Source organism: Bison bison, unplaced genomic scaffold, assembly GCF_000754665.1.
Source record: "Bison bison bison isolate TAMUID 2011002044 unplaced genomic scaffold, Bison_UMD1.0 scf7180017864505, whole genome shotgun sequence".
NCBI lineage: Eukaryota > Metazoa > Chordata > Mammalia > Artiodactyla > Bovidae > Bison > Bison bison.
In genome coordinates, this window is record NW_011495062.1 from 4056742 (window position 1) to 4080486 (window position 23745).

The 23745-nt window shown below is 38.9% G+C and overlaps 1 protein-coding gene across 1 annotated transcript in view; it reads left to right on the forward strand.

Annotated features, from left to right (window-relative positions):
- The window catches only part of SGCD (sarcoglycan, delta (35kDa dystrophin-associated glycoprotein)), a 448681-nt gene that overhangs the window by 187190 nt on the left and 237746 nt on the right, over positions 1–23745 (forward strand). Inside the window, exon 3 of the mRNA XM_010829396.1 lies at positions 12845–12946. Within this exon, the coding sequence (XP_010827698.1) occupies positions 12845–12946 (102 nt within the window). The remainder of the gene's footprint in view (positions 1–12844; positions 12947–23745) is intronic.

The window sequence follows — 23745 nt, forward strand, 5'->3', positions numbered from 1 at the left end:
CACATATTGCTGAAGCGTGGCTTGGAGAATTTTGAGCATTACTTTACTAGCGTCTGAGATGAGTGCAATTGTGTGGTAGTTTGAGCATTCTTTGGCATTGCCTTTCTTTGGGATTGGAATGAAAACTGACCTTTTCCAGTCCTGTGGCCACTGCTGAGTTTTCCACATTTGCTGGCATATTGAGTGCAGCACTTTCACAGCATCATCTTTTAGGATTTGAAATAGCTCAACTGGAAGCCCATTACCTCCACTAGCTTTGTTCGTAGTGATGCTTTGTAAGGCCCACTTGACTTCACATTCCAGGATGTCTGGCTCTAGGTGAGTGATCACACCATCGTGATTATCTGGGTCGTGAAGATCTTTTTTGTACAGTTCTTCTATATATTCTTGCCATTTCTTCTTAATATCTTCTGCTTCTGTTAGGTCCATACCATTTCTGTCCTTTATCGAGCTCATCTTTGCATGAAATGTTCCTTTGGTATCTATGATTTTCTTGAAGAGATCCCTAGTCTTTCCATTCTGTTGTTTTCCTCTATTTCTTTGCATTGATTGCTGAAGAAGCCTTTCTTATCTCTTCTTACTATTCTTTGGAACTCTGCATTCAGATGTTTGTATCTTGGTATTTGACTGATACACAGGAATTGTCTGATTTAATCATCTGTTTATAGGATATTATTATCTTCTAAGTATTCGTATAAGGAGAGTGAGATATGTAAGGGTACTAGCAAGTTAAGTGGTCATACTAGCACTGTAACTATGCAGTCTGATTCTAGAATTCATATTCTTAGCCAATATTCCATAATGCTGTGTGTATGTATTTATGTGTTCCCATTACTGAGATAAAGTGGTTTCTAAAAGATTGAGGAATATCATGGAAGACTTCTCAAGGAAACTGAGAGGTATGCCCTAAAGAACAAGTAGTAACAAAGTCATTTAGAAATAAAGAGAATGAGGCTTATTGCCTGTGTGTATGCATGGGAGAGGAATTCCCTCTCTTTGGCCAATTGTCTCATCCCCAGGAAAATTATAGAGCAAAGGATGCCCATCTATATATTACTACTGGCATCCAGGAAATATAGAATGCTTCAAATACCATGGCCTTGGACCTATAAATCATTAAAAACAACTTGATGAGATGTTATAAAGCATAAATGAGAAATCACAATTCTGACTCAGTGAGGCAGCAAAGCAATTTGACAGATGTATGTGTCTTATATGCCCCCTTCACACTCTCACTCTCTCTCTCTCTCTCTCTCTCTCACACACACACACACACACACACACACACACACACACACAATTCTAACCAGTCTTTGAGGCTTAGCTTTGGTGATAACTGGGAAGTAATAAGGAGAAGAAAGAAAAACTACAGGCTAAGTTGACATGAATGGTAAAAGAAGGAACATACGAATAAAGTTGAGATTATATAGCAGCTGACAAAAAGGATCAGAACCTGTGACCCAGACACTGAGGGGTCATCTGGTCTTTGCTGTTGTGTTGTCATTCAGCACCAATTACGGTCCAATATTTAATGCTCGCTGGAAAAGACCAATAGCAACCTTCCTAGACTACCCACAATGTAATTGACTTGGTCAGTAAATGCTTCCTAGGTCTAATGCAGTTGCTGCGTCTTCCTTCATGCTGCTCCTCCTTCCCCAGCTTGGTCCTTGATGGGAACAGAACACTTGCCAGCATCTTTCTTTTATCCCTGCACACCAGCTGAGGACAAATAATGGAGTTGTCTCTTACCACTTCCCTCTTGAACCTGCTACCTCTTGGCCTAGCACACGTCTCTGAACCTGTTCTCTTTACTGATTTGGAGAATTTGAAAGCACATGTCATGTCTCCTGAACTGGATTTCTTTGTTCTTGGAATATCAGTGCATGTCTATTACTCTTAAACAAACAAACAAACAAACAAAAACAACAACTTGTTAAGGTTAAATCTACACACTATAAGATTCAGCCCTTTAAGTGTGATTTCAGTGATTTTTGGTAAATTTACTGCTTTTGGCCACTATCATCACATTCCAAATTTAGAACAGTTCTGTAATCTCAGTAAAATCCCTTAGGGTTTTTTAAAGTCACTCCTCAATCCTAATCTATGACTACTGCTAATCTACTTTCTGCCTTTATAAATTTGCCTCACTGGATGTTATATATAAGCAGACTCATACAATACGTGATCTTTTGTGTCTGGCTTCATTCACTTAGCATAATGTTTTTGAGATTTATCTGTGTTGTGGCATGGATCAGTCTGTTCCTTTTGCACTGCTAAATAGTATTCCATAGAATATTTTATATATTCGTCTGTTGGTGAGCATCTGGCTTGTTTCTCCTTTTTGACTATTAAGAATTTTACTATAATGGCCATTTATGTCCCAGTCTTTGTGTGAGCGTAGGTTTTATTTATCTTGGGCAGATGGCTCAGAGTGGAGTTTCTGGGTCACGTGGTGACTGTCTTTAACTCTTGAACAGTCAAATCCTTTTGTAAGTGCCTGCTCCCCATTGTGTTCCCACCAGTGGAATGTGAGTCCCCGTATCTCCACACCCTCGCCGTTACGTGCGTTACTTGTGTTTTGTCCTTTAAACGAGCAGCTCCTAGAAGGGAGGGACTCGATCTTCAATCCTCATCACTTTGCATTTAACACAGGGCTGGGCAAACACTTGGATCTTAACCATGCAGTATGCAGTGCGGTAGTGAAGGACTTAAATTTCGTAATTAGCCTCTCAGGGTGTCCGAACATCAGTTTTCTCAACTATGAAATGGGCTAACATTGCCTACCCACTAGAGTTATAATGAGGATGAATGGACATGTCAGTCAAGTGCTTTGCCTAATGCTTATAGCAATGGTAGCTTTGTTATTGTTTTTCATTTGCACTGATGAATCCTTTCTGAGCCCTCTCTAGCTTACTTTTTATTGCTCTTGCAATAAACTAAGTCACATACTTAGTTATAGACAATATATTGGGCCTGAAAGATGGAGTTAGGACTGACACACTATCACTCATCTCAAGGAATTTGAAGTCAAGTGGAAGGACACAGATGTCAATGGATCATTGTACTGCTGTGGGTAAATGCTGTGATGGAGGTGCTCACGAAGTGTGCACATCAGAGAAGGGCCCCTAGACCCAGAAAAGACATCTAACCAAAATCAAAGGACTGGAGAGAGAGGCAGAAGGGTTAGGAAGAGCCTTGTTGGCCAAGGGAGGGACATTAGTGAAAACTGAAAAGGGAAAGACTTTGGAGAAATTGCTAGCCTGCTTTGTGACAGAGTAAAGGGAAACCGATAAGAGATGAGGCTGGAGAAGTGGCTGGTGCCAGATGAAGAAGGTGTTAAATATTACATTAAGGAGTTTCTGCTTTACCTGTGTGCTACCATGTCATTACATTTTACAGCCTGAGAGGAAGGTTCAGTATGTGAATGGCAGAAGTGACCGCTTACGGATTAAAGGGAGGAAAGGTGGAACAATCTCAAAATCTATAACATTCTGGTGGAGTATTTCTCAACTTTTTTCTTTTCATTATTGCCTCCCCCTCCCCGAGAGCATTTTTAGACTCCTCACTCCCCTCACCATGAAATTTTAATTATATTAATATACTGTGTATGCAGTCTATATATAAGCATATTTGTGCTTTATACGTAAGAGTGTGATTTGCATCTTCACCCAATCACCAGTTTTCACCCATTCGGTACTATACCACCCTAGTTGAAAACTCTTGCTGTATTTGGAAATCTGCTCAAGGGACAGGTTGAGCTTTTAACATCTTTGCAGTTCCCACAGTACACCTTTCAAAATACAGCTTTATTTGAAATGACATTATAATACTTCACAAGTATTTGCTGATCATATCCTATGAATTAAGCAATGTTGTAGAAATTGAGAGTTCAGACAACAAAATCCCATCTCTCCTGAAGCTTGCCTTTCTGAAGCAATCTGTGTGCAGATACAGTTGTTTCACTCTGATCAAAATCAAGCAATGCCTACCATTGAAACTGTTACAACAAGAGCTCATCTTGAGACCTGCTTACTAAAATAGGACCTGGCATTACTTCAAGCTTGAAAATGTGCTGATGGAATTAAAAACCTGTTTGATGCTGATATAGCAAGAAAATGAGAGGAGCAAGAAATAATACTTTCTTTAGAGGAAGGCAACACTGATTCTCATCCCTCATTCCACAAGGGCCAACAGGGCATCCCACAGCGCTCGGGATGTTCGGACATCTCAATGTTTTGCCCAGCACTAGTCACTGTCTTTCATTGGCAATGGCTCGGAGAACTGTGGTCCCTTTGTGTCTTGAAAAGGGATCTCTCTGCTATGCCTGGGAAGGGGGAAGTTTGGAGAGGCTGGAGTCCTGCATCCATTTCTCTCTGAGGTCCTAACTCTCCTAGGGACGCTGGCAGGACAGTAGTCTCTAGAACTCATGGAAATCATAGACGCCTTCTCCATCCCCAGTGGAAATAAATCTCATCTTCTACTTGCCTCCCTGCCCAACATGCCTGACATAGTCCATTTACTGAGTTACCTTTTACAAATGATAAGAAACCCCAGTGCTTTCAGACTGCCTCTGCTTCTTTGCACTCAAAATCTCTAAGCTACATGATTATAAAGCCTGAGAACCTATCTGAAATGGTGATGAAAAGGGCTGGGGTCTGACATGGGAGATATGAAGAAAGAAATAAATTAATATTTCAGTCTATTGTCCTGCCACTCTGAAATCTCTGCATTTATTCTCGACTCATCTTGTGGAAAACTGGCTACTTGAAACAATCAAACTGGACAGTCTGAGCCAGATAAAACATAAAGAGCAAATGCCATCATCCTTGGTCCAGCCCAGAGGGAGATTCTCTCTAGATTCCATCCACCTCTGTACCTGTCCCCAGGCCCTATCTCCTCCAGAAGACCTTACAAGGGGCCACTCTAACTTGGCCTGGAAAAATAATGAGATTTGCTCATGTGTTTGTGAAAACTCTTATGTGCTAGGCAGGGGGTAGGCCCAGGGGACACTGTACTGACAGGTCAGCAGAGACCATTCCCTCACTGGGACAGTGGGTCCTGGGTTCCCACTTCTGTCCCAAGTGTACTTTGTCAAATGTAGGACCATTGGCTGGATGATGTTGGCTCAGTCAAGGCCAGCTAGTGGGCTGCTAGAATTTTTGTGCTTCCTTCAAAGAATGACGTTTTGCCATTTGAAGAGAGGTGGGGGAAATGGTCTATTTCTAATTACTTTGGGAATGACTGTGAATCTTCCCAATGCTTCTTTTTCCATCTTACTGGGAAGGAAGTTTTGATTCAAAACTGACCTAAAACTCCTATCTTAATAATACCTGTAGCTTCTTGTGAAGTTAAAATAAAATAGTTTTAAATAAGGCTGTTCTCAAGCTGTTTCAGTGTGCATTTAATCCAGTCTGATTGTTCCAGAGCTATCAAGGAGATGCTAATGTGAGAACATATTTAGTTGGCTACTCTAGTATGTATTATAGTTTGCAAATAAAGGCTAATCATAGTGATTCAGGGGCTTCCCAGGTGGCGCAGTGGTAGAGAATCCACCTGTCAATGCAGGAGACCAGGGAAAGTCCCTAGACTTTCTCAGGAGACCGTAGTTAAGTCCCTAGATTTGGAAGAACCCCTGGAGTAGGAAATGGCAACCCACTCCAGTATTTTTGCCTGGAAAATTCCATGGACAGAGGAGTCTGGTGGGTTACAGACCATGGAGTTGCAAAGAGTCAGACACCACTGAGCACACACATGCACAATGACAATAATTCACACTATTGGAAAGAGCCTTCCCGCCACGTGTCTTGGGCAGACCTAGGGACTGGGACAGAAAGTGGAAAAATGAAGTGATGAGGCACGAGTGTAGGAAGAACCTGTAAATGGAAGAAACAATATGCATTTAGCAACTTGGTAGTGAGCGACTGAACACACACACTTCTTACCAAAAAAGGCATTAAAGTAAAAGTGAAACTGCTATTACAAAGGAGTTAATTGACTGCTGGATTGGATGAGCTTTTCTCAAACGTTGCTCTTTCTTATATTTCCTTGACTATTCTTCTTTGGCTGTTTGCCACCTGTATTATAAACAGCCCAGAGGACATGTTTGAGAAGGGCTGTTCCTCTTTCTGCCTCCCCATAGCTTGCAGCACATAGTTAAGCACACAGTGGGCTTCCCAGAAACAGCAGATGATTTAGCCTGTGTATAGTCCCATGGGAGGCAGTTGGGTTGTAATAAAGAGCCTTTAGACTCTGGGAAGGTGGAATAAAGGTATTTGACCATAAAACTGGATGGTGTTAGTCTTGCAGTTGGAGATGACCCTCTCTACAGTTGCTGAGCACACCAACCAAGTAAGTGAAAATCAAAGTGGTATTAAGAAAGATACTTTAAATATACATTAGATTGGGTTCAAATAATGAGTAAAAGTATATAGTCTGAATTTGATAGTCTTGGGTTTAAGTTCCTGATTTTGTCATTAACTAGGTATGTAATTGTGAGTGAGTTGTTGCTGTTGTTGCTCAGGCGTGTCCAACTCTCTGCGACCCCATGGACTGCAGCTTGCTGGGCTTCCTGGTTCTTCACTACCTCCTGGAGTTTACTCAAACTCATGTCCATTTTGAGTCAGTGATGTCATCCAAGCATCTCATCATCAGTCGCCCCTTCTCCTGCCTTCAGTCTTTCCCAGTATTCAGGGTCTTTTCCAATGAGTCAGTTCTTTGCATCAGGTGACCAAAGTACTGGAGTTTCAGCTTCAGCATCAGTCCTTCCAGTGACTATTCAGGACTGATATCCTTTTGGATGGACTGTTTTGATCTCCTTGCTGTCCAAGGGACTCTCAAGAGTCTTCTGCACCACAGTGCAAAGGCATCAATTCTTTGGCGCTCAGCCTTTTTTATTGTGTCACTTACCAGTGAATACGTTATTCACCAGTAAATTTTCTCATGTATAAAATAAGGAAAATAATGACTATCTCATAAGACCGTTGAGGAGATGATAATTACATTAGATAATATAAGAATGCATGTGTGTTAAGTCGATTCAGTCGTGTCCGACTCTGTGCGGCCCTGTGGACTACAGCCCACCAGGCTCCTCTGTCCATGAGATTCTCTAGGCAAGAATATTGGAGTGGGTTGCCTTGCCCTCCTCCAGGGGGTCTTCCCAACCCAGGCATTGAACCCTCGTCTCTTATGTCTCCTGCATTGCCAGGTGTGTTCATTACCACTAGCATCAAATATATGACATAGTATAGATTTTTGATAAAGATTGATTTTTAAAATAAAGCATGAAAACATTTTATAACCTCTTAAAATACAAAAATTGTTACAAAAAATTATATAGTACAGATAAGCAAAAGGAAGAAAATAAAAATACTCATATTTTAGGCATACAAAAATAGCTAACCTTAACATTTAAATGTATGTTTTTGTATAATTTTTTCCCTGTGAAATGTTCTCTAGAATTTTTCCTCTTAAGTCCATGTATGTATGTATATACATATGTATATATAGTTATAAAAAATGGTATGAAATACACATATGTATTTGTTAATCAATTTTTTTCACTTAATAATGGACTGTGAATATTTGCCTGTGTTCTTAAATATTCCTCTACAAGAGCTACATCATATCCCATTGTAGCATATTTACCCTTTTAACATGAAAGTTTTATTTTCTAATTTTTCATGTTTTTATTTTATAAAATGAAATGGCGATGAACAACTTTGTTGCCAAATGTTTTCACATCTATATGATTATTTTCTTATAGTTAAAATCAAGAAGTAGCATGGTAATTTCAATAATGATAAAGAAAATGAAATTAAAGTAAAAAACACAGAGTATAGTAATTGGAACATAGTAAGTCATCAATAAATACTAATAGGGTATTTATGAATGAACTATAAGAAAGGAAGGAGATTTATTTGAAATTACTTGCTGATTACCCCAAATATAATCTTTTATTTAAGAATATTTAGGAGTTCCATTTGGTTTGATAAATACACATCAGAAAAAAATTAACTAACTTAGGAAATATTAAAGGCAGGAGGAGAAGGGGGTGATAGAGAATGAGATGGTTGGATGGCATTGCCGACTCAGTGGACATGAATTTGAGCAAACTCCAGGAGACAGTGAAGGACAGGGAAGCCTGATGTGCTGCAGTCCATGGGGTCGCAGAGTGAGACACGACTGAGCAACTTAACCACAGAAGTCTATCTATAGATGTCAGGTTTAGTATGTGTTTCTGTTACAGAGTCCAAGCTTATATTGCTCACCATTAACACAGGCCAAGAATTCAGGGATGAGTTGCTGAGGTGAGGAATAGTGACTTTGTTCAGAAAGTCTTCATACTGAGAAGATGGTAGACTAGGGTCCCAAGTGAAAGTGTTAGTCACTCAGTCATGCCTGACTCCTTGCGATCCCATGGACTGCAGCCCATCAGGCTCCTCTGTCCATGGGGTTTTCCAGGCAAGGACATTGGAGTGGTTTGCCATTTCCTTCTCCAGGGAATCTTCCCAACCCAGGGATCGAACCCAGGTCTCCTGTACCGCAGGCAGATTCTTTACCAACTGAGCTACCAGGGAAAGATGCAAGGGTCCAAAAGAACCATCTTATACAAGTTAAAATGCAGGCTTCTTTTATACTAAAAGTGGGGGGAATGGCTTGTTGTTGCAGGAATCCATTGTTCTTGCATCCATCCATGTGGGTCTGGTCGGAATGTTAGTATAAACCTATAACAACATAATTGGTATTTTCTGTTCTGAAACTTTTTACCTTTATATGAATGGGAAAGTGTTATACCTTTAAAGGCCAGCACCTTGAGAATGAGCTATCCCATGTTTTTCAGTCTGTAGTCAACATTCTTTTACAAAAGTGCAGACCAACATGACTAAGTACAAGCAACAGAGAGCTCAAGATTTAGAGATAAGAGAATAGATCCAAGTTGGAATCAGGTTTGCTTTCTCTGTTACATTTCTATGAAAAGATCTGCTTCTCCAGTTAATGGAAATCATCAAAATAACCCAAAATACAATAACTCATACCCCCTTTTGGTGGGGGGAGGGCTGTGTGGACATTTGCTTTTGCTTTTTCTCTTTGTTGTGGATCCTCCCTGATGCTAGTGGGATATGGGCATGCCTTCCAGCCTACCGCCCCTCACACTGGGTTTAAATGCCCAGGCTAGGACCCTCTTGGAAAAGCTGTCCCCACAAGTAACAACAATAGAAATATACAGATGACCTGCTATCCATGAAAGAACAATATTGACCAAGAAAGATCTGTTCTCATCCATGGACTGAAGTGCCGTTATAAAAGAAAATTGGGGAAAAATGTGTATTCTCCACTTGGTCACTTAGAGTCCCCCTACCCCCATACAATGTCTATAACAAGTATATTGAGGTACAGAGCACATAGCAGTGCTGGAGAGAAGATATGGTAGACTTAAGTCAGAAGGTTTAGGGGTCTGATAAAACATAGCTTAGTGATTTAGGTTGGGCGAAAATTGTGGTGACCTAGAGAGCATTTGATTCAGGCTGCTCTTTACCTCTAGCCAATGGCAGCTATGTGAGAAGGCAGACTCAGACTTGCCATGGCTTTCAGTTTTCATGAGATGCTGATAACCTGAAGTTTTCATTTGAATTTTGCACTTTTCAAATGGTTTTGGGAAAATGCAGGGATAAATTTTTAATGCATTTTATATATTCATATATATTTTAAATCACATACATATATAACATATGGTTTATTTAATTAATCTGAATCCCCAGCTTACTGTCAGCAGATCTGGAGATTTGTCAGTCTTCATAACTTCCTAAGTCAGATCCTTAAAATGAATGAGTGAATCAATGTGTGTGTATGCGTGTGGATATATGTACATGCATACCTACACAGACATATTATTATCTCTGTTTCTCTGGAGAACCCTGGCTGATACAGATACAAACACACACCTTTACTTGGAGAAGAAAGAAATATAATGTGACAGAAATATACTGTGACAGAAGCTAGACTTCTTTGAATGTATCTTGGTTTATAGATTTGACTTTGGTTCCATCTAAATAGTTCACAAATCTATAACAAAACAAGACTTTAAAAAAGCATTCATGAAAAATTGAAGCAGCAGGTGTGTGGGCTGGGATGAAACGGTTGAACCTAACTGACAAGAGGTTGCTGACATAACCATTCAGAATAAAACTATTTTAAATGACTTTAAAATGCAGCCATTTGACTATAGTTTACTAGTTGTACATACTCAAGATTTTTTAAGGGCAAATTTTTATTTGCTTTTCTTAATCATAATGTTAGTATGGTTAGTGGCATTGGTTTTTCTGAAACTGTTCTTTGTGTCTTGTGGGTTAAATCAAATGAGTAGTCATATTGATGTTATTGAAAACAGGGATTTTGGTATGGAAAATAGGTAATAACACTGTAAGATCCATGAGGTTAAATGAAAACCTTCAAGGCCTAAGTTTGAATTGAAATTTCATGAAAACGTATGGTATATTCCATTTAAAACATATATACAACTCATTTTCTAGCTCTGTTCACATAAACAAGAGCCAGTCACATAAACAAGCTCTCAGGTTATGGTATCTAAACACCATTTCCCACTGAAATGAACCCATGTTCTTACTAGAAATGGCGGTTCCGGCCTGGGGCAAGACTTATGTAAGATAACCCTGGAACATCTTACCCTGCCAGAAACAAGAGGGTGGTTAAAGATGCCTGAGTCTTAATTAAAGGACTTGAAGAGACCCCCACTGAGCAAGAAGAGAACACTGTAAACTTCAATAGGAATAAAAACTGCACTGGAATGAAGCAAATCAAAATGTTCATAATGATATTTTTTTTAAAAGAAAACCTTTGGTCATCTTTGGAGAATATTAGGTAACTAATTCAAATTTTGAACATTAATCAATAAAGGAGGAAAAATCAAGCATCTATCAAGTTTTTATATAATTTAGGATAAACATGTAGTTGATGATATATAATTTCTGTTGATGCAATACCCCAGATAATAAATTAAGAAATAATTATTTTATCACCAGTTTGAAATCTCTACTGAAATAATGGATCCTCTCAGTCACCAGTGGCTTATGACATCATTGCAAAAGATGTTCACTGCTTCCTGATAGAGCACGTGGTAGGCAGAAAAAATGCCCTCCCTTCTAAAAACATCAATGTCCTAATCTCAGAATCCATCAATATGTTGCATTACATGGCAAAAGGGAATTAATGTTATGATAGAATTATGGTTGCTAACCAGGTGATCTTAACATAGATTATCCTTGTATGCTTCGTGAACTTTAAGTGTCTAAACCAATACAATACTGTAAAGCAGTTATCCTTCAATTAGAAATAAATTTTAAAAGTTAAAAAAAAAATAAAACTTGTAAAAATTATGAAATCTGAATAAAATCTGTACCTAAGTTATTAAAAAAAATAGATAATTCATTGTTGGAATGATTCGACGTAAGAAAGACTCAACCAACCATTGCTGACTTGCGGATGGAAGGGGCCACAAGCCAAGGAATGTGGGCAGCCTTGAGAAATGAGAAAATGTCAAGAAATGGGTTCTGTCTTAGGGCCTTCTAAAAGAGTGTAGCAGCCCTGCTGTCACCTTGATTTTCCCCTTTGAGCCCTGGGTCTGACTTCTAACATACAGATAATAAATTTGTGCCTTCTTAAACCATTGAGTTTGTGGTTATTGGTGATGGTAACAAAATAAAAACTAATACATTTCATTTTCTAGGATATATTTTCCTAGAAAACAGACCCTGAATCTCCTCAAGCTTCTTGACTTACAGAAAATTCAGGAGAGAGAGGAACACATGATATAAAATTATGGGAATGTTCAGCAAAATTGAAACTCGAGAAAATGCTATTGGAAAAAATGTCATTTTGTTTATCAAATAAGTGTGTTTTTGTGTGTGGATGTGTGACAGAAATTGAGGAGTTTTAAGGAGATGATCTAGTATTTTATGTACCAAACAAATGCAATAGGGAACTTGATTTCGAACAAAAAGAAATAAAGAGAAGAATATTCACGAGACTTGAACATTGACCCTGGGTACTTGATAATATTTAGCAGTAATTTTATTTATCTTTTTGCTGTGGTAATGGTATTATGGTTATATTTAAATAAAGGAGTTTGATATAGTAGCTGTAATAGAGAACAGTAGCCATAAGTTGATAATTGTTGAAGATGAATGATAACTACATAAGTGTTTGCTATTTATCCTTTCTACTTTTATATTTCAATATTTCCATGCTGCTGCTTTTGCTGCTAAGTTGCTTCAGTTGTGTCCGACTCTGTGCAACCCCATAGATGGCAGCCCACCAATAATAAAGTATTAATAAATATGTTAGTAAATAATTTGACTCCTTAAATATTTTGTGAGCCAAAGACACCATGTCCAAAGGATGGATTAGAACAACAGACTGCAGTTTGTCATTTCTGCATAGTTTCAGATATCAGATCTTTTACTTTAACCTGGGAAATCATCTTTTTCTTCTTTCCACACTCATCTGCCTCCATTCTTTCACCACTGCCTAGTCAAAAGGGTGCCTTTCATCTGTGCTGCCTAGATTTCTGCTTGCTTGAAAAATTTACTCAATTTTCCAAGATTGTTTGAAATAGATTTTCTCAGAATAAGTTAGCAAAGAGGGTAATATGCATAATCACACTGAACAATGCCTCCAAGTGTATTATGTCTTCATTTTGACCTCCTCTCATTCTACGTTCTTAAAAAAAAGAAAGGCAATAATTTTGTTTCAATTTTTGAAAACCTAAGGTATTTTTGAAATTTGGACTAATCAAATTTTCCATGTTCTCTCTGTGCCTCTATTTTAGGATGGAATGGGAAACTTGAGAATCACAGAAAAAGGTCTAAAGCTAGAAGGAGACTCAGAATTCTTGCAACCTCTCTACGCCAAAGAAATCCAGTCCCGACCAGTAAGTTTCTGTTGGAAGAAGGAATCATTGTTTCTCTTGAATCTAAACCTGGGGGAAAATTATCTTGCCAGTGACTGAATATAAAAGGTTGAGGGACGGGGTAGCAATGTACATAGTAAAGATGCCTTTGAATCGGAACTTTTGAATGCAGTTGCCTCTGTAGTACAAATGAGATGACCTCTCTGAGCCTCTTTCCAACCCTGCCAAATAGAGAGTGATAACCTTTATTAGTGAACTTTCTAGATTGTGCTACAAAGAAAACAAGAAAAAAAATGTGGAAGTGCATTAAAGTGCTATATAAATCCAAGAAAGTCTTCCTATTGCTATTAATTGTCAAGTATTTCAAAGCCCTCTTTAGAAATAGTCCTAAAGAACTAGAATTTTTTATGAAGAATGTGGACAATATGGCAAAGGTTGATTAGAATCAATTTAATATATTAACAGCTATGCTCAAAAATGGTATTTAAATGATCACACTAGAGTGTGTGCTCTGTCCCATGTACTTTGCTATTCTGATGAGTTGTTATCATTATCTAATATAATTCACAGATTGGTCCAATGGGATGATGTTTATTGTTGTCTTCATTTTACAGATTAAAGAATTGAGGCTTGGAGAAGTAGGTTGTTCCAAGCCATGTTCTTCTGAACCAGGAGAGCAAAGATTTCAACTCAGGAAATCCAATTCAAAAGCTTCTCTGTTAACCATAGCCTTCTACCAAAGCTCTTTGTCTCATTCTTTTTATTTTTTTTAAGTCTTAATGAAGTGATCCCTAGACACCTTGATTTTATTAGCCAATATTATCAAAATTAGTATTTGTTTTGAGTATATTTTGGTGTTATTTGTTCTTTAGCTTTCATTTTTGCTTTTTGGTGGGGTGGTGAAGTGTTGAAAAGGATTATTGATGTATCTGCTCTGCCTGGGATTGGTTCTCATCCACCTATGAACAAATAACATGGAAGTTCTCCAAAGCACCATTTGCATTGTGTGCATCGATTAATGAAATTCAGCAAGTTGAGGCAGTGGGTAATTTTATCTGAGTGCTATCTAAACTACTGAGTTGTACAGACTGAACGCAACTACTGAATTGCCAACAAGTTTACTTCCTTCTGTGTCTGGTGAGAGGGAGGGAGCCATGATGCTAAAATCAGCAAGAAGACCAAATTAATTCAGTCACCCAGTCAGTGATTATGAAATTTAACAGGGACTCCATACCATACTGGCTTTAAGTACCAAAAATATTGTAAATGTATCCATTGTTTCTGTGGAAACTATATCCTAGAAGGAATAATTGGATAAAACTGTAACGAGGGTTGGGATAGAATTCTGCATTGGACTGAACAGTCAATTTCAATCATTTAAAAAATGACTATTGTGGTCATTGCTCTTGATTTATTTTCACTCTTCCTAACCTAGCAAGTGGGCTTCCCTGGTGGCTCAAGATGGTAAAGAATTTGCCTGCAGTGCAGGAGACCTGGGTTCAATCTCTGGGTCTGGATGTCCCTAGGAGATGGGAATGGCTACCCACTCCAGTATTCTTGCCTGGAGAATCCCATGGACAGAGGCAGCTGGTGGTACAGTCCATGTAGTCACAAAGAGTAGGATGTGATAAGGCAACTAATCACATACAACCTAGCAAATTGGTTAGTTAAACTATCCATTTAAGTTACTAAATATACAATAGGTTAATGATCTTACCTAGATTAAACAAGTTTATCTCACTAATTTGTATTGGTCCTTTCTCTCTAATGGTCTGTCCCTTTTTCTGTAAAGGGCCAGGTAGTAAATATTTTTATCTTTTTTTTTTCTTCCTTTTTATAATTCTTTAAAACTGCAAAAAAAAAAAAAAAAAACATTTTTATCTCAAGGGCCACAGAAAAATAGGCTGCAGACTGTAGTTTGTCAACCCCTCTTACCTATTTATCTATATTTCTATAAGTGTGTCAGTGATCTGGCTAGATTTCTTATGTATAATAGAGCAGATTTTAAGATCCTGTGTAGAATAGTTGATACGTGTTAAGAAAAATGTTGCTAAATAAGTTTCCCTGGTGGAGAATTAGAGCCATATAAAGAAATTGAGACACATGTCTTAGAAGACCTGTAAAAGGGTACCTGGTTTATCTCTTAGGCCCATATGTAGGAATTGGACTTTTAGCAAATATGTCAGCCAAGCTATCTGAAAATCAATAGTCATCTGATCCCAAGTCAAAGATACACTTAATTAGAAGCTTAAAAAGTAATGATGGTCTTGGAAAAACTTACTTTAATGTTGAAAAAGCAGTGAGTTAAATCCAATACTTTCAAGTCCTTGTTTAAAGAAAATTAAAAGGTTAAAATTCACTATTTTTCCATTATTTTTTAGAAATTAGTTTTCCTTTCTAAAAGCTCAGACAGTACAGAATCTGCTTGCAATGTGGGGAACCCAAGTTTGATTCCTGGGTTGGGAAGATCCTCTGGAGAAGGAAATGGTAATCCACTCCAGTATTCTTGCCTAGAGAATTCCATGGACAGAGGAGCCTGGCTGGCTACAGTCCATGGGGTCACAAAGAGTCAGACATGACTGAACAACTGATGCGCGCGCGCGCGCACGCACACAGACACACAGACACACAGACACACACACACACACACACACACACACAAAGCTTTTACCTTATATGTTTCTCAGCATGAAATTAATGTGTTCTAAATGAAGAAAAGAGGGCATACAATGTGTATATATAATAAAACCCATCAGAAAGTCTCTTGGCCTCTACCTGAAAGATGTGCCCTGATCCATCTACTTTTCTCCATTGCAGGCACCCCACTAGTTGAAGCCCCCATCCGCTCTCATTGCTGTAACCGCTTCTGTCTCTTCTGCCTTTCACTCTTAGCCTCATTATCCAAACTGTAGCCAGAGTAGCCTTTTCAAATATCAAGCTGCTTCACGCCTTTGCAAGGGATTCTCTGTTGACTTCCCATTACACCTAGAATAAAATCCAAACTTCTTCCTGAGGCAAAAGAATAATATTATTAGCCAGGGATTTGGTCTGTAGGCCTCTCCTTACTTCAAGCACAGGAATTATTGCCAGCTGAACAAAATTGGGATTCAGGGAGCGAAGAAGGTAGAGAGACTGACTGATGAGCAGGTAACCAGTGGAATTTGCCACACTTCCTGCATCATAGCCTCACATAATGCTCACAAGAACCTCACATGCAGGAGCTTTCCATTCTCTACTCTGGCATCTTCAGTTTACTGTGTTTTTGCTGTTTTCTGGTGTACCTGACCATTGCATGCATGCCACCTCTGGAAGATTCTCCTCTATAGAATAGTCTGCCTTGTCACTTTGCCATAGATCATGGCTGTTTCTCTTTCATGGGGCGTCTCCTGTTTTTCTCATTGAAAAGAGATCAGCGTCCAGTTGAACAAGATTACTCAGCTCTTCTAAGTGAGGATAACTAATGAAGCAACTCTTGACTTCATTTTGGTTTTCTGTTTCATTGATCTGAGAGGAGCCGAAATTGGTTAAGCAATCCACGCTATGTTCAATACAGTATCTGATTTCATTATTGAAGGTTACAACCTTGGAAAAGTCACTACAAATTGATTAGTGCTATAGCAATCACTTAGGAAGATAAATTAATGAGAAAATGTTCATCTCTATAAAAACTCTCATCTGGGAATTCAGTGAAAGACCTGGCTTTCTCTAGCTTTAGCTACATGGATGCCTAGCTTCTAAGTGGTAAAGTATCATGCGGCTCAGGAAATTGCCTGAAAAGGACACACTAAATTAACTATTCTACCATCAAATCCAAAGACCACCCAGTCCCTAGTAATTCTATTTGAATGCATTAGCACAGAAATTTATAAACTTAAGGGATTTAATGCCATTAAGACTATATTTAAATCCCATTTCAATGTGGTAGGCATCTTTATAATTGCAAAATACAACTACGGGTTTTTGGCACAAGCTGTGAGTAGATAGATTGAATGCATGAATTCTAAGTAGACTTTTCATCACAGAGTATCATTCTGGATAAAAGTAGCAGATCCTTGCTTTTTCAGAGCGGCATCTTCCCTTGCTTCCCATGATGGTGGAACTAGATAGTGTTTTTACAAAATTTAATGTGAAGTGACAAGAGAAGGGAAGCCAGCATTTATTGAGCAAATACTCTGTCTCAGACCTACACCAATGAGAAAGTTGCACAGTGAGTTATCTCCATACTCCCCTCAAACTATACTTGGGGTGAGTATAGGGGTCCTAGCCCATTGCTGTATTGAATTTGGACGTTTTGGAGAGGAGAGAATAGAAAGAAAAGTTGGAGGAGGGATACAAAAATTGATTTAACAGAATGAAGTGGAAAATTATTGTATAAAGTTTAAGGATATTTCTATATTTTTCATACTTTTTATCTATTAAAAACTTACCTATTTTAAGATGTTCTACCTACCATAAACTGTGTCTAGAATAAAGAAATCATGTGTAAATGGGGTTCTTAGAAGTTACCTGTAACAAGAGTCAGTACAACACCATCGTCAAGCTCACGTGCTGTATCATTGGCCTTGGGTGGCAACCAGAGCTACTGTTTAACCAGTGAGTAATCTTTGAGCAATTTCTTAACTTGGCAAATTCTTGTTTTCTTACCTGTGCAACTGAGGTGATACTAATACCAGCATCATTGGTGGTTGTAAATAAATAAGGTAATATTTGTTAAGAGCTTCATGCAGAACTTGACATGAAGTGAGTTTTCTGGAATGGGCATTCCTGCTCTCACCTCCATCCCCTGATGATGATGATGTTGATGATGGGGAATGATGATTTGATGACAAGGACCCTGATTGTCACTATCTGCATCATCATCATGTATGAAGATCTCATCTGATGTTTAAACTTCCTCTGAACCAAATGGTCTCTTATTCTCTTCTTCATGTCTTCTTAATCACAAATTCAGTGAAAATCTCTAAGGAAACTCTTTACATATTCAGTAGCTTTTTGGAGAAGGCAATAGCACCCCACTCCAGTACTCTTGCCTGGAAAATCCCATGGATGGAGGAGCCTGGTAGGCTGCAGTCCATGGGATCACAAAGAGTCAGACACAACTGAGCGACTTCACTTTTACTTTTCACTTTCATGCGTTGGAGAAGGAAATGGCAACCCACTCCCATGTTCTTGCCTGGAGAATCCCAGGGATGGGGAGTTTGGTCTTCAATTTTTCTTTCACTGAGTTACACTCTGTCAGTGTTCAACTCACTTTTTTTTTCCATGCTTCTGCTTAAAAATTTTTGCTGGCTCCTGCACTCATAGTTTACTGGCAGTCTTTCTGAAAAAAAAAAAAAAAAAGATTTTGGTATATGCTAAGTACCTTGGCAATGGCACCCCACTCCAGTACTCTTGCCTGGAAAATCCCATGGACGGAGGAGCCTGGTAGGCTGCAGTCCATGGGGTCGCTGAGTGTCGGACACGACTGAGCGACTTCACTTTGGCTTTTCACTTTCATGCGTTGGAGGAAGAAATGGCAACCCACTCCGGTGTTCTTGTCTGGAGAATCCCAGGGACGGGGCAGCCTGGTGGGCTGCCGTCTATGGGGTCGCACAGAGTCGGACACGACTGAAGTGACTTAGCAGCAGCAGCAAGTACCTTAAAAATGTTTATATTCTTTAACCCAGTAATGATATCTCCACTCATTTTATGATACAAAAAAGCAAACCATAATAATATAGAGATTAACACACACATATTCCAGTGTTTTATAAACACTAGTCTGAATGTTGTTTCCCGAGAGGCCTGAATTCCACATATAAAATGGATTTCGAGGGTATCCCATTTTGTCAGTGTTTATGAAAGCTGAGAAACTGCTAGGCACTCATTGAAACTCTGAGCTGCTCAACCTCACCATGGATTTTTACATTTATGTGAAAATGATTTGATGACAAGGACAATGATTGTCACTATCTGCATCATCATCATGTACTATGTGATCTCATCTGATGATTAAACTTCCTCTGAACCAAATGGTCAAATCATTTTTGTTTTATGGAAAGCTGAGTTTTTAAAATCTCATTTTGATTTTAGTATGATATGAATTGAGACTTATTCTATCAGCCTGCATTAACAAGGCATATCTAGGCTGAAAGTAGAAAGTCTCTAAGAATTCAATTAAACCAGTAACTTCATTTAATGTATGGAGACCTAAGGCTCACAAAAGGAGTCTGAACTTACTCAGGTTATGCCTAGCAAAAGTGAGAACTGAAATCCAGGATTGCAGTATTTTCTTCCACATCAACACACAGCATATGTGATAATTAATTTTCTCATGACACTGTCTTTAGTGCAATCGGTTGAGTTATACATGGCCATTTCCCCCTCATGAGAAATAACTGCAATGCACATTAAGTTCCCAAGAGAATTCAAAAGCATTAAGAAAAGGAAACTGGAAACAACATTGGATAATGCAGCAAGACCAACCTTAATGATGGCTGATGTAACACTGAAATGATATTCTTTACTTTATCAAGTTATTGGTGAGAGCAAAACTAAGTAATTTAAGTGACCCACCTTATAAACTATGAAGTCAGCTACTGATATGAAGGCTTATGACGGAATTTACAAACTGAATCCAGCCCAGTTTATTTGCTTCACACAGTGCTTTCCTTTGAATGTGAATTTGTTTCTAATATTTAACTACATGAAGATGTGACATTTTTAAAAAATACATAATTCTTTTATTCTCACACACAAAACCACACAGAAAATCTGGCAGAGTGCTTTACTATTCATAAGGACTGGAGCTCAGTAGACAGTGCCTCCTGTAGAAGTGTATTTGTTCTCCATTGTGCCACAGCCACCATCAGTCACCACTTGTTTCATTCCTGAGCTGCTTAGCTTGTTTATGTAACGAGCCCCTGAAATCCCTTGAGGATGCACAGCCCCTGGTTTATGGCACTGAGAATGTTATCTATCTCATCATGCAGTAGTCCAGAAATTAAGTTGACTTCCTCAAATTTGTGGTCACTCGTGACTCAGTGCTTCTTACTTCCTGTGTGTCTCTTTTGCCCCAGTTTTCTTCTAGTTGTCTGGCTCCTATGGGTTTTGACATCATGTATAAGCTCAGTGACAGGAGATAGCAGACTCAGAGCCTCTGGAAGCTGAGGTTCTGGCACACCAGGGTCATTCTCCACCCTGGGTTTCCTAGAACACACCTGTTTGTCTTTCTTCCTTTAACCTTGATTGTGCATGACTGGGAAAGAAGCAGACAAGGGAAAGAAAGCTGAAAACTTGGATTTGGTGTGCTTTCCATGAGGCAGAATAAAGTAACCTGGGATGACAGACAAGCACAAGCTTTGTCTAAAGAGGCTTCCTTGACAAGTTAGTTATAATAAGAGGAACCATGTCTCTGGTTAGTTTACAAACCCGACAAAAGCCGTGGTGTCTTTTCCTCAGTACTCAAAACAGCTTCAACTCCCAGCTGAACATATTGCACACAAACAGTATTTTCCATGCCCCTTGTATGGAACATGAGCATCTTGCTGTCTTTAATTAAGAAATTAACTGGACCATGAAGTATTGCCCAAGTAAATAAAAGTGATTTGTATTAAGTCAGAGGGGCGCATTAGGCATCTTTGCATTTCTTAGCTCATATGTAAACTATAGAGATTATTAAAAATTGGAAGGGTCATCTATAAAATCATCTGCACCAAGAAGCAGATTGCCATTCCTGAAATGTATCTATCTTTTTATGTGTCATTGTTTATTGTGAACAATGGAGTGAAACAGCTGCTTGCTTTTTTTCTTTTTTAACCAGACACACAAACTTTGAATAGATCGATGCTTAATCCTTTGGTCTGTTTGTTTGCTTATCCTGGGAAACAGATAGTTATTCAGAGGCTTTGGTTGCCTGAGAATTAAAATGGGCTGATGGGGTTTTTGTTCTTTCTTTAATTTGGGAGAAATTGACTGTGTGTACTTTTCTTGAATGAAGATCATGCTGGAAATAGAAGTTACTGAGGACTTTGGTCAGATCTCAGCTGTAACTAGAGTTTTCATAGAAGAGCTAGGTCCAAACTTCAAATGAGGTTGACAATGTCTAATTGTATTGTTTAAGGACCACTAGGAAAGCAGGCTGCCCCCAGAATTCTTTCTTGTCTGCTGTGGTGCCCAAAGGTTCACCATTAGAATCTCATCTGTTCAAAGACTTGGAAATTTGTATTCACGCCAGTCCCCTACTGAGAGTACCCTTCATGCAAATACACATTCCCACAAAATATTTAAAGTAACTTGTAAGAAATATGTACAGGGACAGAGTAAGAAAAGATGCAATTGGTTAAGACAGAGAAAAATATAAATTAGAACAGGAGGCAGAGGTGGAGATACTTTAATACATACAGGAGACAGGCAGGAATCTTTGCATTCTCTTGATAAGCCTGGAGTTTGATTATGAAGTTTCCAAACAGACAGAGACAGTCACTTGGATAAAACCTTTTGTCTCTACCCTCTAGATATAAATACTGTGTCCTGGATGGGAGGAGGGTTGCAGCTGGCAGCTAGGTGTTTCCAGAAAGAACGTTAGAGTCAAAGTTGGGGAATCTGGGTGCGCTTCTTGTCCTGCTGGGGTTAGCACCAAGCTCTGGTGCAAGTCATTCCTCTTCCCTCTCAGTGTGTCTGTCATAAAAGAGGTTGGATGCGCTCAGTGGTTTTCTGCAATGTTGTTTTTAAAGCCATGGAATCTTTTTGAAGTCAGATTTTACTTGAAACCCTAAATCTGAACCAGATGGAAGCTGAACTCCTGTGGTTGGATAAGGACTGGGGCACTGCAGCCCATGGCTTTGTCCACCCAGTGTCCCTGTCCTCCGCCACAGGATGCCCAGGCCCTGGGAGGGAGGTCCATGTATCACAGTCTGAGAACACAGGCTGGAAGAAAGCCTAGACTTGTTCCATCCAGGCCTCTGCTCAAATGGCACCTCCTGGTGGACAGCTTCCCTGACGGCCTATCTAAAATATATCCCTTAACTAATAACGTTATTCTCCACTATCATATCATATATTACCTAGGTATTAATATACTTAGGTATATTAATTTCCATTTCTATATTATAGGTGCATATTATATGACTAAATGACTGAATGACCATTTGCTTCTTAATACTGCATCATCTCCATGATTACAGGGGCTTAGAAAAGCAATTGTTAAGTGACGTATAAAAGAAGGTTCTAAAACACAGCTTCCCATGATTTAAACTTGGTTCCACCATTTACTAGCTGTGTAATGCTTGACCTTTTCTGGGCTTTACTTTCTTAATCTGTAAAACGGGCCTAATAACAGCACTACCTCATAAGCATATTATGGGATCATAAGAGTTAATTTATTTATATAATTTTGTAAAATTTATTACATAAATGTCACTGTTTGTAGAGTATTGTTTTGAGCATAAAGCACTATAAAAATTTCAATATGATAATTTATGATTATGAAAATTTATTACTATTATTATTTGCTTTGTTTACCACTGTTTCCCTGGTTTCCAACTAGTGCCTGTCTTATGAAAAGAAATTAAATTGTTGTTGTTTTTTTGAATAAATTACTTTATTAGGATCCTTCTGACTCAGAGATTCTCTAACACTTCTCAGGTGGGGAGATAAAGACAAATTTCTCTTTTTATAGGAGCTTTAGAATGATTAATTTTCTTTATCAGCTGCATGCTAAGTATCATATTATGTAGAAGAGGGTGTGAGCAGCCGTGTTTTAGGAAACCATGGGGAGCAGGACAGACAAGGTGACAGAGGTAAAAGTGGTCCTGCTGCTGCTGCTGCTAAGTCACTTCAGTCGTGTCCGACTCTATGTGACCCCATAGACGGCAGCCCACCAGGCTCCACCATCCCTGGGATTCTCCAGGCAAGAACACTGGAGTGGGCTGCCGTTTCCTTCTCCAATGCATGAAAGTGAAAAGTGAAAGTGAAGTCGCTCAGCTGTGTCAGACTCTTCGTGACTCCATGGACTGCAGCCTACCAGGCTCCTCAGTCCATGGGATTTTCCAGGCAAGAGTACTGGAGTGGGGTGCCATTGCCTTCTCCAAACGTGGTCCTAAGGGTACCAAAAGCCCATCTTTCCCTACTTGACTCTTTTGCACTGCTGTAAGCCTTGATTCATGGCAACCCTGGCTAATGGAAGCTCACAGGTATAGAGCTGTGTGTTACTGGAAAGGTGAAGATAATGAAATTTAACACTTTCCAGCCCTTGAAACTTTGAGCTTCTCTACATCATCACTGTGGCACATCAGCATCCTTTCACCCTTCTGGTTTCTGGGACATCTCAGTCCCGTGTAACAACTATGTGATGTGAGATTGCTTCCTGCTTATTTCATAAACAATACTGAAGACAGAAGAATACATGCCAGAATCTACTGTGGTTTGGTTTTTGTTCCCTTAATGGTAGGAATAAGTACTATTTTAGTTAGGTGGCATCTCACAGCCAATAATACTTGTTGAATATTGGGGGAGAATAATGGAGCGAGAAGTTAGCATTCAGAAAGAATTGAAAATAGAGTATTAGTTGCTCAGTCATATCCAATTCTTTGTGACCCCATGGACTGCAGCCTGCCAGGTTTCTCTGTCCATGGGATTATCCAGGCAAGAAGGGCATTCTAATACAATTTATTTCAAAAACGGAAGAAGGGCATTTAAATATATTCATAAACATTTTGTTCTTCACTAGGCAAAAGGCTTAGCAAAAGAGTCACTTAAATTGTTTTCTTAATGCTTCAATCAAAACATACTCATCTCCCAGGGACTCTTGTTGCACCCAACACTTTGTAATTGCTGTGGGT